We start from the raw sequence: 25,208 nt of genomic DNA on the forward strand, positions 1-25,208 counted from the left end.
ATTCTATCTTCCTGTAAGTTCTGCCAAAGTTCTGAGGGGAGGGAGGGAGGGAAGCACTGGGTGCTATAATGTATCCTCTCTGGTTTGCTATAGCTGCTACAATATATCCTCTCCACTTTCCTCTATCTGCCTGCTCTTTGATCTATTTCCCTTACTGCCAGCCTGAGGTGAGAATGGAATGTGTCTCCAGCCATCAGCCTTATCTCTAGCTGCTGAAGAACAGCATGAAGTCCTAACAGCCTACCAACCTTGGGAATGGCCTCTTATCAGTCCCGGTCCCACCTGGAGACTGGCTTGTTTGAACTGACTGGATGGACTATTGGGGTGGGGCTTGCCAGTTGCTCCATTAACCTATTGATTCACTTGGGAAACCCTCAGATCCTGCCTTTCATGTCTGCTGTCAACTTGTTCTAATAAAAGTTCCTTTTGGAATGAAGCTGTTCCAGGAGTTCTGCTTTCTTGGGAAGAGGGATTAAGGCAGGTCTTCACATAAAGCTCATCCTATAAGAAGCAATGAATAAGGAGAATCTGTAGATGTATGTATGTTCTTATACATAATGCTGCATATGCATACGCATTCACCCCTAATTGGCAGTAAAGTGTATTTGTTGCACATATATTTGCTCACTTAATCATTAACTTTGTCCTCCCTAATTTCTGGAGCTGTGTGATGCAATCTTATATACAAGTGTCTTTTTATGTGATTCATTTTTTTATTAAAAGCAAGTATTTTTTAGATACTCAAAAAATGTTATTGAGCAGCATGGACCAGGCTTCAATTTATACATCTCACTTACCTTGGCTGATATTGAGGATATTCTGATTATAATCTCTGTTTCTACTATAATGTTGATTAAATCATAGTTTTGTTGAATTTTCTCAGGGTTTGAACAGTTCTCAGGAATAATTTTTCAGTTCTTTCTTCCTCCCAGAAAAGTATGAGTTTCTGCAGAATAAGTTCACCTTGGATTTTAAAATAAGCGAGGGCTGCATAATGTTCACCAGCATCTAGTGTCATTGCACATGTATGTAGGTGGCTGATGTCTAAGCAAGGTTTTTGGGAACTGCAGGTTTGAACTGTGAAGGACCCACCCATTTTGAACTCACTGCAATCATGCAATCTTTAATATACTGGACTGGCAGATGCCAGTTGAGTCCTGAAACTGATATTTGGGATCAGTATGAACCAGATCAACCTATGAACTGAGTTGATCTGAAGTAAAGTGGTTCTGAGATAAGCCAGTCACCTATATATTTTTCTAAAAGATACATGTGTATTAAAAAATGTAAAGCTAATCAATTATATTTTGTGGGGGGGAGGTATGAAATAAATGTGCAAAATTCATATTTTGTTATTCCTAATATGTTCATCATATCCATCTAAATTATTAGAGAATTCTTAGAGAAAATGGAAGGAAACAATGGTACCACAATCATTGAGACTCTCAGATACATCTAATTTTATTTGTCCTGTCAGAAAAAGTCAAGAACTACACCAAAAATACTTCAGTCTCTTCTACCTACTAACATACAACAACCACAAAATTATAAATTATCCAGTAGCCGTTCTGGAAATTGTTTACTTTTTTTTCCAATGATTTTTTTTTACATTTTTAGATGAGAAATGGATTTACAGATGTAGTATGAAGAAAGAGATAAAGACAGGGATAAAAAGACAATGAGATTTGGCACTACAATTTTGGCTACATTATACAACCATTTATCATTATTTCTTTTGTTTTCCATCTCCAGTAGCATGGGCTTTCTTTTTTCTTGCAGGTAAAATATAAAGCAGGAATCTGATTTGAGAGCCCATCTTTAGGACTCTTAGTGACAATTTGATTAATTTTAAGACCGCTGTTGTTTACTTAGTTTTTCTCTACATTCAGGTGTAATTTAATTTGCATAATTTGGGCATACACAGCCAAGAATTCCCCCACTGATCACTCTCAAGCAATTACTGTTAATACAAATTAAGATTTTGGTGGATCACACCCTTGGTTTCTTTTTTCTTCATGAAACTGAAGGTTAATTTGACACAAACCAGCTCTGCAAAACCAACAATATTTAAATACATAATTCATTCAAATCTTTGTATATATGTTATAAAGCATAAACATAGATGAGATTACAGCATTTCCTAACATGATGTCTTAGATCAAACACCCTCTTGAACTGTTTCCTCCTGTGCATTTATTCATCAGTTCTTATCATTCTAAATGGCTCTTCTGATTTCATGTGGGGTTCTGAGAACTTCTGTTAAAAAATCAGCATGTTTTATTTACTGAAGATGAACTCAGTGTAACTATAATATAAATCTATGTAGCACATTTAGGTCTATGATTGGACTCATGTGATTGGAGTCTTCCATCTAAGCACTGATCAGATCTTGAAGTGGTTGCCTTATGTGGCCTTAATCAGTACTGTTTAGGAAACTACGAAGTGCCATTGCCTGACAAGGTCACTAGTACTAATCCAGCTGCACTAGTAGCCTGTATATTTGTATAACACAATTTGTATAAAACAGTTTCTTAGATGATGCCAAGGACTTGGTGAAAACAAACACAGGCATTATATTTCCATTAAGAGTAATGTATATGCTTGCTTTTGAAACACATGTGGATTCTTTTCCTGTGAGGAAAAAATGGCTTCCAATGAGTAGCTCCATATCTCCTTACCATCTACATCAGGCAAGTCAAACTCACGACATCACGTGACGTCATGCGACGTATCAAAGCTTTTTTGCCATTGCCGGCAATGGGGTGGGCGGGGCTCCAGTATGATGAAACCGGCCTGCGGGCCGGCAGTTTGAAACCCCTGATCTACATATTGACAGTGATGTTAGAGGTTGGTTTCATTAGTAAAAATGAACCCACAGAGTCAGGTAGGAGAATCTTCCAAAAGAGTGAAGCTATGATCTGCAATAAGTGCATGGCATTACTACATGAGAGTGTATAGAAATACACATGGGTTTTTGGTGGTGGTAGTGGTTTATTCCACAGCTGCTCTGACATTATGTCACAGGTGACTTTTAAAATTATTTTGCATTTCTTTTTAAAAAATGTTTTGTCATTGTATAGGGTGAAGGACAATCGAAGAGGGAAGAATTTAAAAATGCCAGCATGCAAATGTGGTATAAAACAGCAAGGTCATACTCATAAAATCCTTTTGTAACCTACTCATCATCTACACAATGTGCTAATTTAATATGATATGTCAAATACTGTCCAGTACACAGGAGAACCAGTACCTCCTTCATGATCCCTATTGCAAAAAATTTGAAGCAGACAGCCAATTTCACTGTCTCAGCTTGTGCTACTTCTAATCTAATTTCCACTTTTAAAAAATTATTTGCTGCTTGCAAGTTTGTTTGTTGGTTTGGTTAGTTGATAGGTTGTTTTTGTTTTGTTTTTTCTGTCTTTTACATTTTGAAGAGGGTACATTATTATTCAACTCTTTCAGATTCTCAGGAAAGAAAATGGGCTTTGCCAATGAGGATAAGAATTTTCTGAAGCTAATTGGCACCCATTGGCATAGGTAGTGCAAGTGTTTAAATGTTGTCATAATGTCACCAGGCAAAACTATAACTTTTGTACTTGTATATAATCTTGGGATATGAAAAGGCAGCCATATGCCTCGTGATGCCATAATGCATTATTTCATCATTTTTGAGTCATGGTGGTTAATAGCTAATTCTGGATACCAGTGCTAGTTCCTCTTATTATGTATCTCTAGCAACATTTTATTTGGGCAATAACATGCCTGCTTGGCTAACCATTTTTTTTATTTTTAATGTATTTTGACAAGCATACAGAAAACAGGCTGTCTGTTACTTTGAATCTCTCTGTTGAAAGGGTGGCTAGCCGTGTGATGGGACATTTGCGGTGGCATCTGCCTATTCAGCAAGATTCCCAGTTGTAGAAGTGAAACAGATTTTATTTTGATTCCTCAAGGAGTATGAGAGGCTTATATGAAGGGGATATAAGCCTTTCATACTCCTTGAGGAATCAAAATAAAATCTGTTTTACTTCTACAAATTTTTCTCTCTATCTCAAATTCACCCCCCAAAAATTCCCTGGGCCCTTCTGAGACAGAAGTTCACCCTTTTCTACTAGATCCAATTTTGATTTGTTGTTTTTGAACTTTGGCATTCAGTTTTGGTTTGTGGGAGGGCAGAATTGTTGTATTCAAAATTGGGTTGACAGTCAGGAGACACATAGGAACCTGCTTGCATTCACTCTCATGGCTAATATTTCCCTCTTAACAAACAACCAAAGATTAGTCGTCACAATCCAATAGTTTAATGCATGTGTGGGGTTTTTGGTAAAGAGAACAGGAATTTCCTTGTATGTAAGGGCTTTCCCATTTGTTTTAATATTAGGGACAGAATAATGCACATTGGAGCACCAATGGTGCTAAATTGCTTTAAAAGCATCCATGTAACATCACCATCCCTTGAAAACTCTTTGAGATTGATTTTTGCCCAGACAATTATGTATTTTATATGATGGTTGTGCACAATAAAGTTCCTCCATCTGAACTTTCTTTCCATGTCACATTGTGATAAATAAATTCCCCACCAAGAAAGGCCTAATAAATTATGTTTACTATTTCTTTTACCTTCTTGTCAATGTTTTCTGGGTTTGCTTTTTTTGTTTCATTTTTATTTTCTTAACAAATACTTAGCAATGGTTTTAAAAATATTTGTACATTGTGAGATATAGTAAACACCTAACATGCCTTTGTACAAGATCCTGACTTAGTTACAAATTAACGAGAACAATGCACTAAAGGGGAGGGTGAGAATGAATGAAAGAGAGAAAACTATCCATTAAGATGACACCTGCACTTGGAATTAGTGTATTCTCATCACACTGATTAGCAAGGTGCCCTCTGTGAACTAGAGCAATGAGTTAGAGACATGATGTGGTTTTCCCACTCCCTCCATCCCCAGGCCATTGCATGGCTTTAATGGCCTTCTGTCTTAGTGGCCTTATTTTCATGATTTACCGATCCTGAAGAAAGCCAGGGAGATACAGACCGCGAGCTAGTTTGCTTAGCCATGCTGTAGTGGCTGATGACGGTGTAGAATCTGCCCCGGGAGTTGGAATCCTGAGCTGAATAGTAAGCATCGAGAGAGGCGGGAATGCACCTCTTATGCTGGAGAGCAAGGAAAAAACAGGAACCATGAATACTAATGAAGCAAAAGCACGTTTTTATTTAATTATCTACTTGCCTTCAACTTAGCTCACTCTGAACCCCTTGCAAAAGTTTAAATATTTTGAGTGCAATTCTAGCCACCAATCCCAGCTCCATGGCAGTTGACTTTTGGCTGATCTCAAAAAGTTAAAACTAGTGTTGGGCCTGGCTATTATTTGCAGGGGTGGCTGCCAAGAAACCCCAGGGCTGTAGTTTAGATTAGGAAATAAGAAAGTAGAAAAAGAAAAAAAAAAGCAATGGGACACCATTCTGCATTGTTGCCAAAATGATTGCATGGATCTGTCCATGGAGTACTTGACTTTGACTCAAAAGAAAAATTACTTTCCTATATGCAATTTCTTCTTAGGATAGCCCTGCAAATCTCAGCAGAATTGCAAGTACATGTGTTCTCAATCCAACTTTTTGTATGATATAGGCCAGGGATAGGTAACCTTAGCTTTTTTATGACTTGTGGACTTCAATACCCAGAATTCCTGAATCAGTCATGCTGACTCAGGAATTCTGGGAGTTGAAGTCCACTCATAAAAGAGCCAAGGTTGCCTACCCCTGGTATAGGCTAGTGAACAGAACCGTGTCCTTGGATGTAAAAACATAGACATGAAATTCAACAAGACAGTGAATCATGCTTGCCAATAGGTAATTTTTCCTCAGTTTTATTACTCTTACTCCTATTTCTCCTTTTATTCTGTGACAATAAACTGAGAATCAATAAAGAGTTCCCAAAACTTTTAAAATGCATAGTGTGTAACTCTGTGCCTCTTACATTTTAAATCTGATGCTGAGACTAAGCTGAGTCAAAAACCTAGTTTTGTCAGCCTGTTCAAAAATAGATGGGGGTGGCTGGCTGCAGTCTGCTTGAAGATTTATACCTGTCAGATTCAGAATAATTGAGGCTGTTGGAGGGTATTGCAGACCTTTATTTCCTAAAGCACTAGCCACTTTTCAGCATGTTGTTGACATATTATATCTTCAGTCCTGACAGAAAAAGGCAGTATTAAATTGTAGTCATGCAGCGAACTAGATTCTATCACTAGCTGAGACAGTTCATTCATCCCAGACTTCTTACCTTATAAACAAATCCATCCGGGCAACTGTGGTCGTAGGTAAACGCTTTGTATACCACAAGAAAGACTATGCAGGCAAGGAATGCAAGAGCCAGGCTTATGAGAATAGTGACCTGCAAAACAATTAACAGTTAAATTAATCTCTTGTAATGAATGTTAGCTCCCTAGGAAATCATTTGTTTTTATAGTGAGCTTAACAGAATTGTGGCTGTGATCATTTTTTTAGCACAACATGCAGCACTTAACTCTCATCATCACAGATATTAAAATGAATACCAGTATATTTTCTGAAAGGGTATATTAACTCTAGGAAAGCAAATTAATAACTATGGAGGAACTATACTGAAGACAAAAAGCGAAATTGGAACAGACTGCAACAAATATTCATGAAGAGATGTCGGAGATATTAGTTTGATGTCGTGGTTAAGGTGCTGGCTTTGAAATCAGGAGACTGTTTCTAGGCCTGCCTTAGGCATAAAACCCACTGAGTGACTTTAAGCCAGAAATTCTCTCTACCCAACCCAACCCAACCCACCTAACAGGGATGCTGTTGTAAAGAAAATAGAAAGCAAGAATATTAGTTATCTTTGCTGCCTTGCATTACATACTTACATACATGTAAGATAGATAATAGATGGATGAGATGGAGATAAGAGTTCATAGAGATAGAGAGATAATTGTGATAAAACTAAATCATCATCATCATCTAAAGCTTTATAGAAAGTCAGAAATTGAAATCCAATCATTGACAAGCTCTATAAGAATTTTTAGCACAGTTATAGCAATGGGATTTGGCCCAGGGAAATATGCCTCTGTAGCAATACATCAGGATAAAATCACAAGCAGTAATGTTATTGAAATGTTAAATGGCCAAACTATCGAGAGCCATCAGGATGAAGCCTACAAGTATCTGGGCATTATACAGTTGAATAACATTAAGCATAGATAAGTTAAAAGTGTGATTAATAAACAAGACATCCAAAGAGTTAGAATATTACCAAGGACAAAACTGAATGTTGGAAATGCCATCAATACCTGGGTCATACCTATGATGTGATACACTACTAGAATTATTAAGAGGACACAAGCTGAACTAAACAGTTTAGATAGAAAAAAAAACAAGAAAATTGCCCACTATTCACTATGCATTACATCCCTGTAGTGATATTGATGGACTATACTTGCCCCACAGAAATGGAAGCAAAGGTTTACTTCAGGTCAGACAAACTGTTGAAGAAGAAAAGTGTGCATTGATTTATTATGTAAAAGACTGTCAAGGACAAACATTGATGTTTAAAAATGAGAAAGTATTAAATGTATAGGAAACAAAAAGTGAATATTGAAAAAAATATAATAAAAACATGAATAGAATGTTGACAAAGAAAAACGATTACATGGTCAATTTTTACAAATGATCATGAAGAAAGTGGATAAAGGTAAAACCTTGCAATGGTTTACAACAGGAACATTAAAAAAAACAAACTGAAGATTTGATTTCTGTTGCATAAGAGCACAGTATTTGAACTAATACAATCAAGGTCAGAATTGAAAAATCATCAAATAATTCAAAGTGCAGCTTGGGCAAAGAAGCAGATGAAATATATATCATATATTCAGGTTGTGATAGATGGTCATGCAAACTGATTATAAACAATGACAACATCACCCAGTCATCAAAATAATTCACTGGAACATCTGTAAAAATTATCATGTACCAGTAATGAATTAGTGGGAAAAAGTAGTTGAAAATAAGTAGGTTCAATTTTGTGGAATTCTGAATATAGAGTCATAAAATTTTGACTCATAACACAATATAACTGTGGTTGAAAAGAAGAAAGTGTGGATAATTGATATGGTATAGTATATAGTACAGTAGATAGTAAAATATAAGACAAAGAACTGGAGATTATAGAATAGAAGACAAAGAACTGGAGAGGATCATAAAGTATCAAGATCTGAAAAACTGAAATTGAAAGATTAGGGCACAAGCCAGCTGCAGCAGTCCCAGGAATTATCGGCACATGGGTGCTAGACCAAAAAAATTTTGTATAGCACTTAGAAAATCTGTGCATTGACATTTCCGTCCATCAATTGGAAAAGGCCACACAACTTGGCGTGCACATATACTATACTGATATATTATGACATCCTGGGCTCTTGGGGAAAAAATGATGCACATAAAGGCCAACACTAGCTAAAAAACTTGCAACTGTGACTTTACATTGTTATGAAGAGATAATAATTGAATAACAAAACAAACCTGGCCTACAAGAAAGATCAAATAAAAAATAGAAAAGAGATATGGCGAGACAAAGTATTACATGGCCAGTACATTATGAAAAACTAGCAGGTAAAGCAGAAAACAAGAAAACCTGGCCACGGAAAGTTGAAAAAAGAAACAGAAGGGCTAATTCTGAACAAAATCAATTCTTAAAAACAAATGCATATAAAGCCAAAATTGAGAAGACAGCACAGACAACAAAACAGTGGAGCACCTAGTTAGCTGCTGCAAAAAATCACACAGACTCATTAATAGCAACAGCATAGCAAAGTAACAACAAGGGTGTATTGGAATATCTACAAGAAACATCACTTGCCTGCAAGCAAGAGCTGGTAAAACCACAAAATAGACAAAGTAATAGAAAATGAAGAAGCTAAAGCATTCTGGGACTTTAGAATTCAAACAGACAAGCACCTGCCACAATACCCCAGACTTAACAATTGTTGATAAGAAAGAAAAAAATATGTCTGGATAGTGCAGTACTTGAAGTCAGAAGAATAGAAGAAAAAGAACTGGAGAAAATCACATAATACAAAGATCTGCAAGTAAAAGTAGAATGACTATGGCAAAAAAAAAAAACAAAGATTCATCTGAACATCTGGCTGACTATGTGATCAAACACAATAATTACAATAAATATTAACATCTGAAACTATGAATTTCTAACATATACAACATAAACAAGCTCATTTGGACTGGAATCTAATATCTAGGCAGAAAAACATAAAATAAAACAATGCTAAATATCACCAAGTGTGTTTCCATCTGGCAGTAAAAGCACAATAATACCTATGAAGCCAAGGGTCAAAATAACATAGTTTCCCACTGAGATTGATCTGGGAACAGCTCAAGGTGAAACCATTTTCTGGAGGAAAATGACAGAGATGTTACTGGCGGCAATGTACTCCAAGTATAAATGCTGATTTTGAATATATTGGTGCTGCCCTAACCCACTTGCTCAACGAATACCCAGGGAATAGGAGACGAAGGAAGGAGGGAGAAAGCAGGAAATAGGTCCAGCCTCTGTACCTGGTTTGAAGAAGCCATAAACAGTGATGCTCGTTGAATCTGGCTCCCTCTTTTTCGTTTTTAAAAATGCATTATAACTGGGGCAACTGATGGGGCATGCATATTTTCAACATTGAGTATGTTATTATTTTCACTTCCAAAATGTACTGTTTATCTTCAAGAAAACGTAGCAGCAAAAGGTAAGTTAAATGTAATGGTATGCACTTCAATATAGAAGAAGGCTGCATTCATACCAATGAAATGCCCTTCCCCAATGCATACCATGTGCTTGCGGTGTCCTTGTCAAGGTAAATCAGTCAGGAATCTGTGGTCCAGTAAACCAAATGGTTTTTATTCATTGACTACCAGTATATTTCTAAGAGAGTACAGCTAGTAGGCTGACCAAGTAGGGAGGGATAAATAGTAAGAAGGTCACCCAGATATGTTTATCTAAAATATTCCAACATCATGTTGTAATTTCCACTGTGTCTGCCTTTTTCTTTGTCTTGCCCTTGTAATGTAGTTGACCAAAGGTTAGCTAAACTCTTATTTTGCTTTGGTTCATGGCTCTTCAGTGAAGTGTCAATGCTTTGCTGGGTCCGGAATATACTATTTATTGATTGCATGTAAATAAAATTATGTCATTTCTTCAGAGTGGTAAGAAAGTCTATTTGCAGATATCTGTTTGATAAAACTGATAATCATTTTTATTAGGAACAACAAAAAGTCTGTTTGCTATAATATATCAAGAATTCAGTAAAATCTGGAAAGACAGTATGACCAGAAACAAAACATTACTTGAGTTTCACAACTGAAGATATGATATTATGACCTCCTTCTTCCATAAAATCTTTAAAAACCTGAAAGCTGCTTAGGTACACCTCTGTCCAAGGGCAGCCAATCTATCTTATGGTCAAAGCATCACTGTTCTTCTTTCTTAAAGAACCTCCAATATTTTTGCTGTGTAAATGAAGGCATATTGACTGCAATCTGCCTCAAATAATCCCCAGTTGAGCTCCCCTGTCTCAATAATGCAAAAATCATGAAGAGAATGTTGAGAAAGTTATTCGTGCTTTGACAAGGAGTTCTGTCTAACAAAGTGCTGAAACAGTGCTGATCTGCCTCAATCAGATGTTTCTTGCCTGTAAATTTTGTTAAGCAATGCTGCTGTGTCACACAATGGAAAAATATATGGTAGACCACTGCTTTGCTTTTAGCAGGGCTTTAGAGGAGTATCTCATTAAAATTCTGTAGAAGCAAAGTGTCCTCAGAGCACAAGTAGCTAGATTGGCTCTATATCTTGTGATTAATAATAATAATAATAATAATAATAATAATAATAATAATAATGATGATGATGATGATGATGATGGTGATGGTGTGGTGGTGGTGGTGGTGGTGGTGGTGATGATGATGGTGATGATGATGATGATGTTGGAAGGGACCTTGGAGGTCATCTAGTCCAACCCACTGCTCAGGCAGGAAACCCTATACCATTTCAGACAAATGGCTGTCCAGTCTCTTCTAAAAAGTGTCCAGTGTTGGAGCATTTACCGTTTCTGGGGGCAGGTTGTTCCACTGGTTAATTGTTCTAACTGTCAGGAAAGTTCTCTTTAGTTCTAGGTTACTTCTCTCCTTAATTAGTTTCCATCCATTGCTTCTTGTCCTGCCTTCAAGTGTTTTGGAGAATAGCTTGACTCTATCGTCAGGAATCAATATTCAGGATGTTTGTCATAGTAATCACTCTATCCACCCGACCCTACTCCTATCTCCTCTTAGATATTTCCACCACAACCTACAAAATTGAAACCAATTCCACGTGGTGGGGTTTTTGTTTGTTTGTTTTGGGGTTGTTGTTGTTTTTTTGTATACACATTTATATGCCTCTTCTTGTTTAAAAAACTCAAAATGGATCACAGTACAATTCAAGCAACTAAAATATGCTATAAAATATAAAGAATAAATCAATCAGATGGAAAAAAGAACCAGCAGTACAGAAGTTAAAACTATCCTAAGAATTTGTCTATTTAGTGACATTCTCCATTTAAGCTCTTCCTTTCTTAATGTACTATGTATTAACTTCCAGCCTGTTTTTCAGGTTCACCTTGCCTGGATCTTCCATCATCAAGTCGCAATCTATTTGATGCTCTCAGCCAATACAAATTCAAAGCCAGCACAATAAATATGTACTCTGCGTCAATTGGAATGTGCATGTCTATACCCAGTTACCCACAATTAACATTTGAATTAGCTTGAAACCTCTCATTAGGAGAAACAGATTATCGTCATCAAAGCCCCCAATTTTAAAGCTATGCTTCAAGTTTGCAACTATTATTATAATTTCATGGATTCTTTTAAAGAATATAAAGTTCAGTAGGTGAGCATGTCATTTTGTAATGAATAGAATAGAATAGAACAGAACAGAACAGAATAGAATAGAATAGAATAGAATAGAATAGAATAGAATAGATGTAAAAAAACTAATGCAATATTCTACTGTTATGGCAATTAATTTTCTGAAGTTGATGGATGGCACTTCCAGCATTAAACCTTTTCTAAGTTTATATATCTTTTGGCTGAAATGCAATTAATTTATGACCACACTTAAAACATGTATTTCCTAAATTTTAGCTTATATTCTGTTTAACATTACTTTCTGAACTTTATTGGACTTTTTTTAAAACTTGTATTCTTTTATAGCACTATGACTTCATTCAAATGTACTAAATCCATCAATCAAGTAAGGTTTTATCAGACATTGATGATAACATGATATTCACCATCCTTCCTTATATACCTTATTTCCATTGTTTTCCATTTAAACAAAGACTTGTCTTTCTCCAATCTTAGGGAGCTATAGTTGACCAGAAGGAACCTTCCATAAAAGATCCTTAATCTACGGTGTGAGGAGAAGTTGTTTTTTTAAATAATAATTTATGTTTCAGCACTCATTTTCCCTAATGCCCCCTCTTATTTTTATCATATCTCATGGTACTTGAATTCTAGCGCCTTCATGTGAAAACATCAGTTCCCCTTCTTCTCAAAACCAGATATCTCGTGTTCACACAGAACTTCATGTTCTAATTTTTTCCTCTTACACACAACTGCATGATAAAATAAATGCGTAATTGGAAATGGAAGCCACATAGTTAATTCCTTTAACTTATATCATCATAACTCCATGATCTGATCTACTCATTGGATGATCTTAACTAAGGAACAAACAAATGCAGCTTACCTGGGCAGTTCAAATAACCTTATTTTAGTTCGGAGCTGATTCAGAATCAACCTATATAATCAGAATTATTTGTTATGTACATGCAGGTGCAATCTGGAGAGAGGGAAGGAAATAGAAAAGGGGAATGGCAACAAGATCCTTTGGAGATGTGATTCTGCAAGAGGCACTACATCTGCCAATCTTCCTCTTTTCCTTTGATGACCTTACAGAGATTTGTCCACAGCAATTTTCATTAAAATAAGAAGCAATAGAAATATATTTCAAAGTGCTTCTTAACATCTCCGCTGGTTTTAGAAAAACTCAGGAAACATTTTTCATGCTTGTAAGAATAATTGAATGTCCATGCCTTAGAGAAGTGAGTCATCTATTAAGAGTACTTCTCACAAAGATAAAGTTTAAAAATAGAAGATGGAGGCATGTAAGAAAAGCTTGACAATACCAGACAAACACTTTGGCTCTATTTGAAGCTGAGTAATGAATGCATACACTTAATGAATTTTTCTTTTGGACAAAATGAAGGATTCAGTATTTGGTTGAAACTTCATATATAGCTGTCGGGCAGGTTTGGCAGAAGAGACAAGCAAGATACATCCTGTAGGTCCCTATAATATAAAGGAAGAATCTTTATGTCACCTCTAGATGAAATGGGCTGCGTGTAAACCTAATAAATAAATAAACAAAAATGTTCATCCATTCCATGGTATTACAGTTCTTCTTCCCTTTTCACTATCACCCATTCCATCCTATCATAATCTTACTGTGGAACAACGGTGGCCCCATTTTACTATAAATGATATTTTCCCTTATAGGGATATTTTTCCTTTCAAGATAAGCTGGTCTTCCTATGCTTAAAACAAGCATGGCTGGCTGAGGAATTCTGGGAGTTGAAGTCCACAAGTCTTAAAGTTGCCGAGTTTGGAGATCCCTGCTCTTACAGCCATAATATATGCAGCATGGAATTAGAGTTCAGTGCAACTGGAGAGAACAGCTCTACACATTCCATGGAGAGATCCCGCCACTGTTTGGAAAGTTTTTATCCTTAGACTAGGAAATATTATTTCAAAATATGTTGGGCATAATATTTAGGAGAGCTTAAAGGTGGGAACAAATGGTTGATGTTTGATGTTTCTTCAATAAAAGCACAATATAGATAGAATTAAATTAAATTAAACATTATTAAAAAGAGGTTTTTCATTCAAAAAAAACCCCTGTTGTCTATCCCCATTTTTTTTTCCTTTGGGAATCTCTAATGTCACCATTGCTCAGTTTGCTTTACACATCTTGTCACCAAAAGCCTGCCTACTGAGATGATATCTCTGCCATTAATTCTCCCTGCCCTGCTATTTTGAGAGGGCAATGAGATGACAGAACAAACAAGTACATCATATTTCCAAGTAATTTGTCAAATAATTAAATTAAGCAGCTGGCTCAATTAGACTGGCTAAACTCCATCACATAATATCATTTCTGGAGCTTGCTTGGATCCTAATGGATTTGATGTCTTAAGTATTTGTGGAGCTAGGTTGCAGTTATTTCATTGCCAAATCCTAAACTTCCAGTGAGAGAATAACAATTACAGTGTGCTAAACAAGCACTGGGTGAGTTATAAAATGTTTTTTCTAAGCAAATGCACTAAAGTGATAAATGTTTTACACTTGGGTGGGAGATTTACATAGAAGAAGGTTAATGGGACCAAAATGGTAGCAGCTTTTTAAAAAAACTTGCCTGGCTCATGCACAACTTAGATGTGACAGGATTCATGTTAAAATATTCTGTTATTCAGTTTCTTCTCACGCATGGAGGACATGGAGTGAGCATAATAGGATCCATGGGGAAATGTTTTAATTAATCTATAGCCTGTTCAGTCAATTGACTCTAAATCAGGGGTGTTAAACTCGCAACGTCACTTGACGTGTTGTGACATATCGTGACTTTTTTTCCATTGCCAGCAATGGGCAGCGGTTTTGGCATGACGCATCTGGCCTGCAGGCCGGCAGTTTGACACCCCTGCTCTAAATACTGTGCAAGAACATCCAAAGCCAATGCAGCTCTTATATATATGATACTACATAGTGGAAACAAACATAATAATTACAGTTAATAATTACAGCCTTATAAATAGTTACAATAGTTACTCAAATCCCAAAGGCTTGCAGAACAGCCATACTTTTGCAAGCTTCCATAAGACCATGGGAGCAGAAGCTGCCTTTGGATCAGAGACAAGCTGTTTCAAAATAGGGCAGTGCCCACAGAGAATACCCCTTTTCATGCCTCATCCCTTCTTATGTCTTTATAGTTTATAGTAGGCATTCTCTGACCCCATGGTAGGCAATCTCAAAGATACCCATGCTGTGGACCCCTTTTATTGGTGATAACTAGCCCTTTGAATTGTACTTGGAAACATATCCAGTGAAAGTCCCATTGCAATGGTATTATATGGTGGTACCAAGACTGTCCACTTAGGCTATTGACTGCAATGCTTTGCATCAACTAAGGTTTCAAAGGCAGCTCCATGTAAAGTAATCAATACTGGAGATGACAAAGGCTCAATATTTATTGCTTCCTGTTCTACATAAGACTATTCCTGCCCTGGCTTTCATTTGCAGGATCTGTAAGTTGAGGAGGATTTCCAAATTGTAGACCTGTTCTCCTTGAGATAGGGTTAGTGATTCTCAGTATAACTGGATATAATCTGTATATCGATGATATCTCACCTAAACTAGTGAACTGCCTCTCCCAGCAGCTTCAATTTGATGTTAAATCAGAGAGGGGAGAGGATCAAGGACTGGCATCCCTTGAGGGAATGACCAACAACCTGATCATTCCCACCGTACCCTTTGATAGCCAACTGAACTCTTATCACTCAAGAAGGAATGGAATCATTTTAATTTGAGGCCTCCAAATCCCAACCCAGGGGTGTCAAGCTCGCCATGTCACGTGGCGTGTCATGACATATCGTGACTTTTTTTACATTGCCAGAATTGGGGTGGGTGCAGCCTCCACATCATGCAACCGGTCCACAGGCCAGCAGTTTGACACCCCTGACATAAACAATTAAGCAGGACTATACAAATGGCAAAATACATGGCACAACATAGGAGAACAAACCCATCAGGGCAAGATTCAGCAATCCATCTACATTTAAAAGACAAAGACCACCCTTTTGAAGACAGCAAAGTCCACATTTTGGACAGAGAGGAACACTGGTTTGAAAGAGGCGTCAAAGAGGCCATCTATGTCAAAACTGAACAGCCCTCTCTCAACAGAGGGGGAGGGATACAGCATCATCTATCTTCAGTCTACAACACAGTCCTTTCAAGAGTTCCAAGAAGGCTCCATACCATTTGCACTACTCAGGTGACCTTTAGGATACAGATAAACCTCCAAGTGACCCCAATGACTCGCTAAAAGAATGTAAATGACCAGCTGTCTGCAAGGAATATAGCTCCTTCTGTTCCCCACCATCCATTCAGAGCTGAAGAAGCTTCTAGGATGAGAAGTGAAACTTCTTCAAAGAAAAACAAAAAAGTCCAGTTGCCTCTTGAAAAAGCACCTTTGGGACAACCATGACCTGGATGACTAAAAATTTCCATAGACAAATGGCAAAAGTTATAACAAAACAAGGAGGAATGGCCATACTTTCTTCATCCAAGTTCAGCCACAAATCACATATGAGAGTGTCCAATTAGGTTTAGTCCCATGCTCATGTCTGCATCCCAGTTTCAATGGATCTGGACAATCTGTTTCATCCAGGGCTCTGCAACTCTTAACCCACCGCTGTCCTCATATAATAGAAATTGGATGTAGGTTTCCCAAAATAAGTTAATCTAGTAAGAGGCAGATCATTGCTTCTTTCAAAGTTACCAGCATCAACACAGAAAAAGAGGGGAGGGGGGGGAACAGAGAAGCATTGATAGTTACCTAAATACACATTTGTCTCCAGACAATTAACTAGCCAGGAAGGTCAGGGGTTAAGTCCACAAGTACTAGAGATAAAACTACAAAGAACCCTTTTGCCCATGTGCTCAGAAACATCCCAGTAACTATGAAAGAAACTACATCCACCATTTCATCATATCCTGTCCATCCAGCTTCCAATTCAGAGCAGATATGAGCAATTTTATTCACAGTATAATCAGTCAGATTATAGTAACTTCAGATTGTATAGCAATATATAATCATACAGTTATACAGTCACATTATCAATCAAAGATAAATGGTTGATTACTGAATGTCTGTATTAGAGCTTAGCTTTTTGTTGTTGTTAATTGCGAAGTCGTGTCTGACCCATCGTGACCCATTCTTCCAGGCCTTCCTGTCCTCTACCATCTTCTGGAGTCCATTTAAGCTCACGCCTACTGCTTCAGTGACTCCATCCAGCCATCTCATTCTCTGTCGTCCCCTTCTTCTATTGCCCTCAATCTTTCCCAGCATTAGGCCCTTCTCCAGTGAGTCAGTCCTTCTCATTAGGTGGCCAAAGTATTTGAGTTTCAACTTCAGGATCTGGCCTTCTAAAGAGCAGTCGGGGTTGATCTCTTTAGGACTGACCGGTTTGAACGTCTTGCAGTCCAAGGGACTCGCAGGAGTCTTCTCCAGCACCATAGTTCAAAGGCCTCAATTCTTTGGCGCTCAGCCTTTCTTATGGTCCAACTTTCACAGCTATACATTGCAACTGGGAAAACCATGGCCTTGACTATACGTACTTTTGTTGGCAAGGTGATGCCTCTGCTTTTTAGTATGCTGTCCTATATTTGCCATAGCTTTCCTCCCCAGGAGCAAGCGTCTTTTAATTTCTTGGCTGCAACCCCCATCTGTGCTGATCTTGGAGCCCAGGAAGAAAAAATCTATCACTACCTCCATTTCTTCCCCATCTATTTGCCAGGAATTGAGAGGGTCGGATGTGATTTATTGAAATCTACAAAATTGAGCTAACTCCATCCAGTCTTCTAAGTCATTTGTGAAGGAAGACACATTTTGACTGCATGCTTCACAACGAATCCCCAGAGTTAAGCCAGAATACAAACCCACAATATTGCATAGTGCTGTGTGTGTGTGTGTGTGTATGTATTAAGCTTGGGGAAAACAAATACAGTAGCAACTATCTTATTATTCCCTGAAGGAATTTCTACTCCAGATTAATCTGTTTTTCTAATCTTAATTTTTCGTAATAGGTTATCCCACACATAATGATATCATTCATTCAGTTTTCTTCTATGAATGAATAAATCACCAACATCATAATACTCTGGAATGGAGAAGTCACACAACTAAAAGGAAAACAATAAGTCAGAATGATCAGTGGAAGGACTTGCCTCCCGAAGTTGTGGGTGCTCCATCATGGGAGGATTTTAAGAAGAGATTGGACAATCATTTATCTGAAATGGTATAGTATAGGGTTTCCTGCTTGAGTGGACTAGAAGACTCCAAGGTCCCTTCCAACTGTTATTCTGTCCTAAAATCCCAGTGAAATGTGTTACAAATACATCATTTTTCTGAGAGGTCCTTGGTGCTCTCTGAGCTTGATTGTTTTCGTGCTGACATTTTGTTTCCTAAACCAGGTAATGCTAATACATTATCCAGCACTGGTGATATTACCTAGTTTGGGTAATGAAACATTGGCAAGAAAACAACCAAGCTCAGAAGGCATTAAGGACCTCTCATTTCAATCCTGGGCTACAAATATTCTCCTTTATTGGTACATTATTTTTCTCTGTTAGTCCAAAGAATAACTGTAGTACAGGAAACATTGCACTAAATTTACTATTTTTAAATAGTATAAAATCCAATATCTGTAAAACAATTAATTTTGTCATGCACTGAATATTAAATATCAAATTTTGGTACTGGGAGATATGGTTTGACAGTTTCCTTGTTTGTTTCTAAATGTGTTGTTATGAGTATTTATAGCCCATTCTTCCAATGTCAAAATAATGTTCAAGATAGCTTGAAAATCTCTTTTTCTACAAATAGAACTTTGTTAATATGAAGTGCATGACATTGTCTAATGTACTGAACTGATTGAAAGTTTCAATAATAAATATAACTAGGAAGTAGTTGCGCGCCTTTTTCTTTTCTAATTTGGTTTCAATTAGAATAGAGTTGGAAGGAATCTTGGAGGTCTTCTAGTCCAGCCCCTGCTCATGCAGGAGTCTCTATATCATTTCAGACAAGTGGCTGTCCAGTCTCTTCTTAAAAATCTCAAGTGATGAAGCACCCAAAGTCTGAAGGCAAGCTGTTCCACTGATTAATTGTTCTCGCTGTCAGAAAGTTTCTCCTTAATTCCAGGTTGCTTCTCTTCTTGATCAGTTTCCATCCATTGTTTCTTGTCTTGTCTTCTGGTGCTTTGGAAAATAAATTGATCCCCTCCTCTTTGTGGCAGCCCCTCAAATACTGGAATACTGATATCATGTCCCTCCAATCCTTCTTTTCTATAGACTGGCCATTCCCAAATCCTGCAACCGTTCTTCATGTTTTAGTCTCCAGGCCTTTAATCATCTTAGTTGCTCTTCTTTGCTCTTTTCCCAAAGTCTCAACATCTTTTTTGTAACGTGGTGACTAAAACTGGATGCAATATTCCAGATATGGCCTTACTAGGGTTTTATAAAGCAATACTAATACTTCACATGATTTTGATTCTATTCCTCTGTTTATACAACCATGGGTTATATTAGCTTTTTTGGCTGCTGTTGCACACTGCTGACTCATGTTTGTGTTAAACATGAGTCAGTGTGTTAGATTTCAGTTCTTGTAATTCTCAGACAGCTAGTCCATTTCATCTGGTGAAAATGATTTTAGAAACTCAAGTTTTGTAAGATTATGAGAATCCATAATCAGTGTTTCCACCCCCAGTATTCCAATTATTTTCACTCCTGTCATGACTGGTTCTGTCCTGCAGGCCTACAATGGAATAACTGTAGAAGATCTTTACAATATAAGACGTGAAAGACATGAGCAGCTGAATGCCAAACATTTGTAATATAAGGGAAAATAAAAACGAATGATAAGCTATTAATACATGGATTAGATAGGATGCTTAAATTTTCTGATACTGAGATTCAGAAACATGATTGTTGCTTTTCCAGATTATACTTTCCAGTTCGTGTTCTCAGTCAATGACTACTTTTCAGAGCTGCCTTTCTAAAATGACCCTTATAAAAAGAAAAGTTTGTGATGAGAAAAATTGGGACTGACTTGTCTTTCAAATCAGTAAATTGAGCAACTGATTCAAGTAATATCCTGTATAACAGCTTGTCCCCTAGCTGCCAGCTTTTATACATGATATCACATTGCATTATGTTTCAACTAGGGCACTTCACCAAACTATTAACATGGCATTTTGCATTAAAGGAAGTCCTAGAGCTTGAAGGACATTTTCAAGCGCAACACCAAATACAATTCAGCACTGAAGTTATCGAAGAAGCTACAACATTTATGGATACTGGAATTTGTCAGTACTCAGTTAACAGAAAGATTTAATCTGGATAAGAAGAATTTTGTTCTTACTAACGAGAAAATTGATTTTGAGTTGGATTTATGACTAATGACGTTAATAGCAAACGTGATTGCTAAGATGTACAAACTCACTGTTGAAAATGCATATGGAGGATGATATGTTAAAGGTTTTAAGATGTGAGAATATGTGGAGTAAAGAAGTGAAATTTACATTAAATTATAACTTCAAGGGGAATTCTTAGAAGATGATGCACCATTGGCATTTAACAACTGATAAATTGTTGAAGATGTACAGTAAAAGGGTGTCTCAAAAGTATATTGGAAATGTAAACAATTTGAAGGCACTTTTTATCATTTCTGGTGGACAAAATGTTCAAGTAAAGCCAGAGCCTTTTATCTTAGGTTTGAAGGACAAACAGATTGAAAAAAAAACCCATGGAACTTTTTATATATGACAATAGGTGCAAGGCTTCTATATGCACAGAGATGGAAGGATTCACATATTCCCACAATGGAAGAATGGATGGTGAAATTAATGAACTTGACAGAGATGGTGAAATTGATTGTTTTGATTAAAGCAATCTTTCTCTAGCTTTCTTTCTACTTGGAAACCACTTTTGGATTATTATTATTATTATTATTTTTGTCTGAAGCTGAAAGAAATAAAATTTTAACCTTGGATTTTGATGATTAGATTGTTTATGATGATAGAAAAACTGTCTGTTATGGTTTATGGTTTATTTTAGTTCAAAGGATAATTGTTTTTGAGGGTTTTATCTGTATCAAAGAGAGTTGGACGTTATCGTTCTTCTATAGTTTTTGTTTGCTTTTTCCATTACCCTTTTCCCTTCTTTTTAACTCTTTTCTTTTTTTTCTTTTTGTATTTTATACTTTTTTGAAATTTAATAAAGATTTGGGGGGGGGAAGGAACATTTATGGATACAAATGAAGCAGATGGGTTACAAGTGAAATTATAGAATTCCACCAAACTCTTCCATTTCAAATGATCTATTTTGCACGGTCAATTTTTCCAATATTTTTATTCCCAGAAATCCTTCTGAGATGTGTTTGAACTTTCAAAATGGCATCCTCTTTACTATTCCTAGCAATAAGGAATTGTAGTGGTACCACAATTAGGGTGGAGTAGCAGTTAATGTCTATTGAAAAATATAGGTTACATAGAGTTATATGATCCAGAACAAGTATGGACAGAGAACTTTCCCAGTATCTCATTTTGTAGTAACAGACTACCTTGTAAACAAAAATTATCTGGACAATTTAACAAATTTAACATAAAATCAAATACAAGTTCAAAAATACAAAATACAAATGAAATACAAGTTCAAGGCAACTAAAAGCAGCACAGACAATAGATTTCACCTAAAATCCAGAAAAGCTTAGAAAAGAAATTGCATTTCCATGAACAATTTAAGTACAACAAAGGAGTAAATGTTATTCTAAGTCATCATTGCCCAACTTACTTCATCTGTTATTGATAGCCTATCTTCATTTAGCTATGACAGGTATTTTTTTTAAAAAAGGCAAATTTATTGAAGTATTTAAATAGGCATTGCTGCTTCACTGTCATAAACGTAGATTGAACAGCTGAGGGGAAACAAAGGTTAATTTTCTGGAGTTTGGGTTTTGTATTCTGTTCTGTATTCTCAGATCATTTTTTTTCACATTTCGGTGTTCTAGTGGCATTTAATGTAATATTCCTCAACATTGAGTTTCACTTGCAAGGGTCCTACAAAGAAATGAGTTTATATATAAATGCAGAGAGATAATTTCTCTACCTCAAATGCAGTGACCTTTTCCTGTGAGATGAAATGAAAAGCAGTTATAGTATATTTACTGCTAGATTCTAGCATTTTAGTTCTGTTTGAGAATGCTGATGGACCCCTGTAGATCAAGAAACAAAACTATTATTAGCATCCATGCATACTCCATTACTTTGCTTTGTTCAGAAACTATTATTGTTATTGATATGGAAGACCCCAATGACTATCCAGTGCAACCCCTTTGTATTGTCATAAGTGTTGTGGAAAAACCACGATACTTACATCACAAGACAAGACCACAAAGGGTTGGAGAAAACAGGTTTATTTGTGCACAATGGTTCAGAGCATTAGCATGACAGATTCTGAACCCTGAGTTACTCCCAGGGTGTCATTTTTATACGGCTTGCCGCCCACACTTAACCTAATGGATGACTTCTTATCTACCTTTAATACACTAAAAGAGAGAAGTTCATATCTTGAGACCACACGCATAGGAAAAAGGGAAGTTTATACAATGTGCAGAGAACCACACTCCCCTACACGTGTAATATCTTACACCATTTGTGACTTTCGGTTGGCACTTCTTGTAAAAATGTTTCTTCATAGAATTGCACACAGGTCATCACACTCAGCCAGTTTATAGTATTAGTTAATGCTTTCAAAACATCACCTCTGTTAATTAAAATATAATTCAAAAGTACTTTATCATTTCTCTTAATGGCAATTTTCCATCTACCTCAATAGCAACTGCTGTTGTATTCATCACACATTCAGCAAGACTGATTTTCACATTTAGACCATTAAATGTCTCAATTACAGATATGCCATGAAAAGTTAAAATGTGACCTAATTTACAGCATTTTCTTATACTGGTTCTATAGAGGATATCTTTAAATATAAGTCTATATCCAGTGAAGGCATTCAACTTGAAGACATGGAATCCATCAGTGGAAAATATATGCAACTCTCTTTTTTCACATACACCTCTACCAAATCCATTCCTAACAGCTACAAATAAAATCTAGGTCAAGTGGGTCCTGATGAGCCAAAGGACTTTTGCTCCATTGTTCCAGTCAGTGCTATCAGGATGTCTTTTCACCCATTACATGTGTATCCTTGTTCATTTAGTACCCTTTCAATACCATTCTAACCATACTCATATTGACTTCAGTTTGTTTCCAGCTTTCTTGGAATACATAAACATTTTAACACCACACTAAATCCTGTCCTTAAGAAACTCAGCTGCCTTGACCAAGGTTTTCCAGACCTAGAAAGAAAAAAAAATTCTATATTCATCATAATATTTGGTATCCTCTTTCTGAGTCAAACGCTGGTTCTTCAAATACTTCCCTCTGTGATACCTAGTATCACACAGTGATTATATAGCGTTTTATAATATCTTTTAAAATCAATAGTGAGTTGTCACTAATATGTTAGATATATAACCTTTATTGTCATTTTTTACTGTGGGCACAATGGCACACATTAAAAATGAAATTTAGTTGCTTGCTCTCGAAGTGTACACATACATAACACACATTTAAACATACTATATACAACATATGTATAGACCTACACACTTACATATAAGCAACATATAAATATTAATCACTGTCCATCTTGAATACAAAATGGAAGGAGTTTAGGAAACTTTAGAGTGCACAATGTTAAAACTGTATGGAACAAAACTGTGGCTGAATCTGGATGTTCTGCTTTGGATATCACAAAGCCTCCTCCCAGAAGGTAACAAGGAAAACAGTTGTGAAGAGGATGGGTAGTGTCCCAGACAAGCTTGCAGACCCTGCTTAAGCAATGCTTATATGCTATGTCCTGGATGGGAGGGAACTACCAATAATCTTTTCAGCCATCCTCACTACTCTCTGCCGCACCTTCCTGTCTGAAGCAGTGACGCTTCCAAACCAGACTATGATGCTGTATGACAGGATGTTCTTGATCGTCCCTCTGTAGAAAGTGGCAAGGACAGGGGAAGGAAGTTGTGCTTTTCTCGTGCAATGCAGAAAATGCAGGCACTGCTGTGCCTGCTTCATCAGTGTCTTGCTATTGAGTGACCAAGCCAGCCTACTTGTTAACTGCATACCCAGGAATTTGATGCTGGTAACCATCCCCACAGGTGAATCATTAATACACAGAGGAGTGTGGCTGTGCTTGCCTTTTCTGACATCAACAGCATTTTGATTTTTCCAATGTTTAAAACTAGGCTGTTTTTCTTACACCAGTTCACCAAACCCTCAACCTCCTTGCGGTAAGCTCCCTCATTATCATCTTGAATAAGGCCAACTAGATATTTGTCTACCTCTTAGATTCTGATTAGTATGGTGGCCTAGAGGTGCAGACACTAGCCTCACACTCAGGAGGTTGAGAATTCAATCCTAGGCAGTGACAGACATTTCTCTATCATGGCACAAAGAGAAAATATCTATTGTGAACTCCACCTAGGCATCAGGAAGAGCATCCAGTCAGTAAATGCTCAGCTCCATTCACTCCCCCCAACTCCACCCTGATAAAAGGGATTACAGGGGGGTTAAAAGAAAAAAAAATCTAACTCTTAGATTCTGTTTTTATCATACTTATAGTCATTTAGGCTTATAAATGTTCCTCTCCTACTACATACTTGGAAAAAAACCGCATTTAAAGATAAGTTTGTTTGAAAATGATGATCTTGATGAAAACAGAAAAGCTAATATAAGGAACAACTTTAAATATAAATTTTATAAAAGAGAAAAAAATATAAAATATATACTTGGAGTGATGTGATTAATTTTCATTACTGAAATTATCTCAATTTCTTTCTCACCATTTATATGACCCATTTATGTCAAGGTCAGAGGAACAATTAATTATTTATTTTTATCACATAAAAAATCCAAAACAGGAAATGAATATATCAGGGCTGATCATGTGGCAAAATAAGAAAAACTGTACAACTGTCATTTTAAGCGGCATAAGAAATGCTTAGCTGAGCAGACCAAGGCTGAAGAAACATCCCTGCTGGCATTTAGAGATGGTTGACATTAATGTTTGTCTTCAGAGAAGGGATTGAATGACTTCTGGTGATTTCACGTTAACTTCAGTTTGACCAGAAGAACCATGAAAATAGATTTTGCAGAGTATTGTGAAAGTGGAAAGAATGCAATAACATCTTA

At 36.7% G+C, this 25,208-nt stretch overlaps 1 protein-coding gene across 1 annotated transcript in view; it reads right to left on the reverse strand.

Moving 5' to 3' along the window:
- Nucleotides 1-1,436: 1,436 nt before the first annotated feature.
- The window catches only part of NSG2 (neuronal vesicle trafficking associated 2), a 59,071-nt gene continuing 35,299 nt past the window's right edge, over nucleotides 1,437-25,208 (reverse strand). The window contains exons 4-5 of the mRNA XM_039351974.1: nucleotides 6,287-6,397; nucleotides 1,437-5,160 (exon numbers count right to left, since the gene is read on the reverse strand). Of these exons, the coding sequence (XP_039207908.1) occupies nucleotides 4,969-5,160; nucleotides 6,287-6,397 (303 nt within the window). The 3' untranslated portion in view covers nucleotides 1,437-4,968. The remainder of the gene's footprint in view (nucleotides 5,161-6,286; nucleotides 6,398-25,208) is intronic.

The sequence above is a fragment of the Crotalus tigris genome, unplaced genomic scaffold (genome assembly GCF_016545835.1).
Source record: "Crotalus tigris isolate CLP2741 ecotype Arizona unplaced genomic scaffold, ASM1654583v1 scf7180000017568.12009008, whole genome shotgun sequence".
In the NCBI taxonomy this organism is placed as follows: Eukaryota; Metazoa; Chordata; class Lepidosauria; order Squamata; family Viperidae; genus Crotalus; species Crotalus tigris.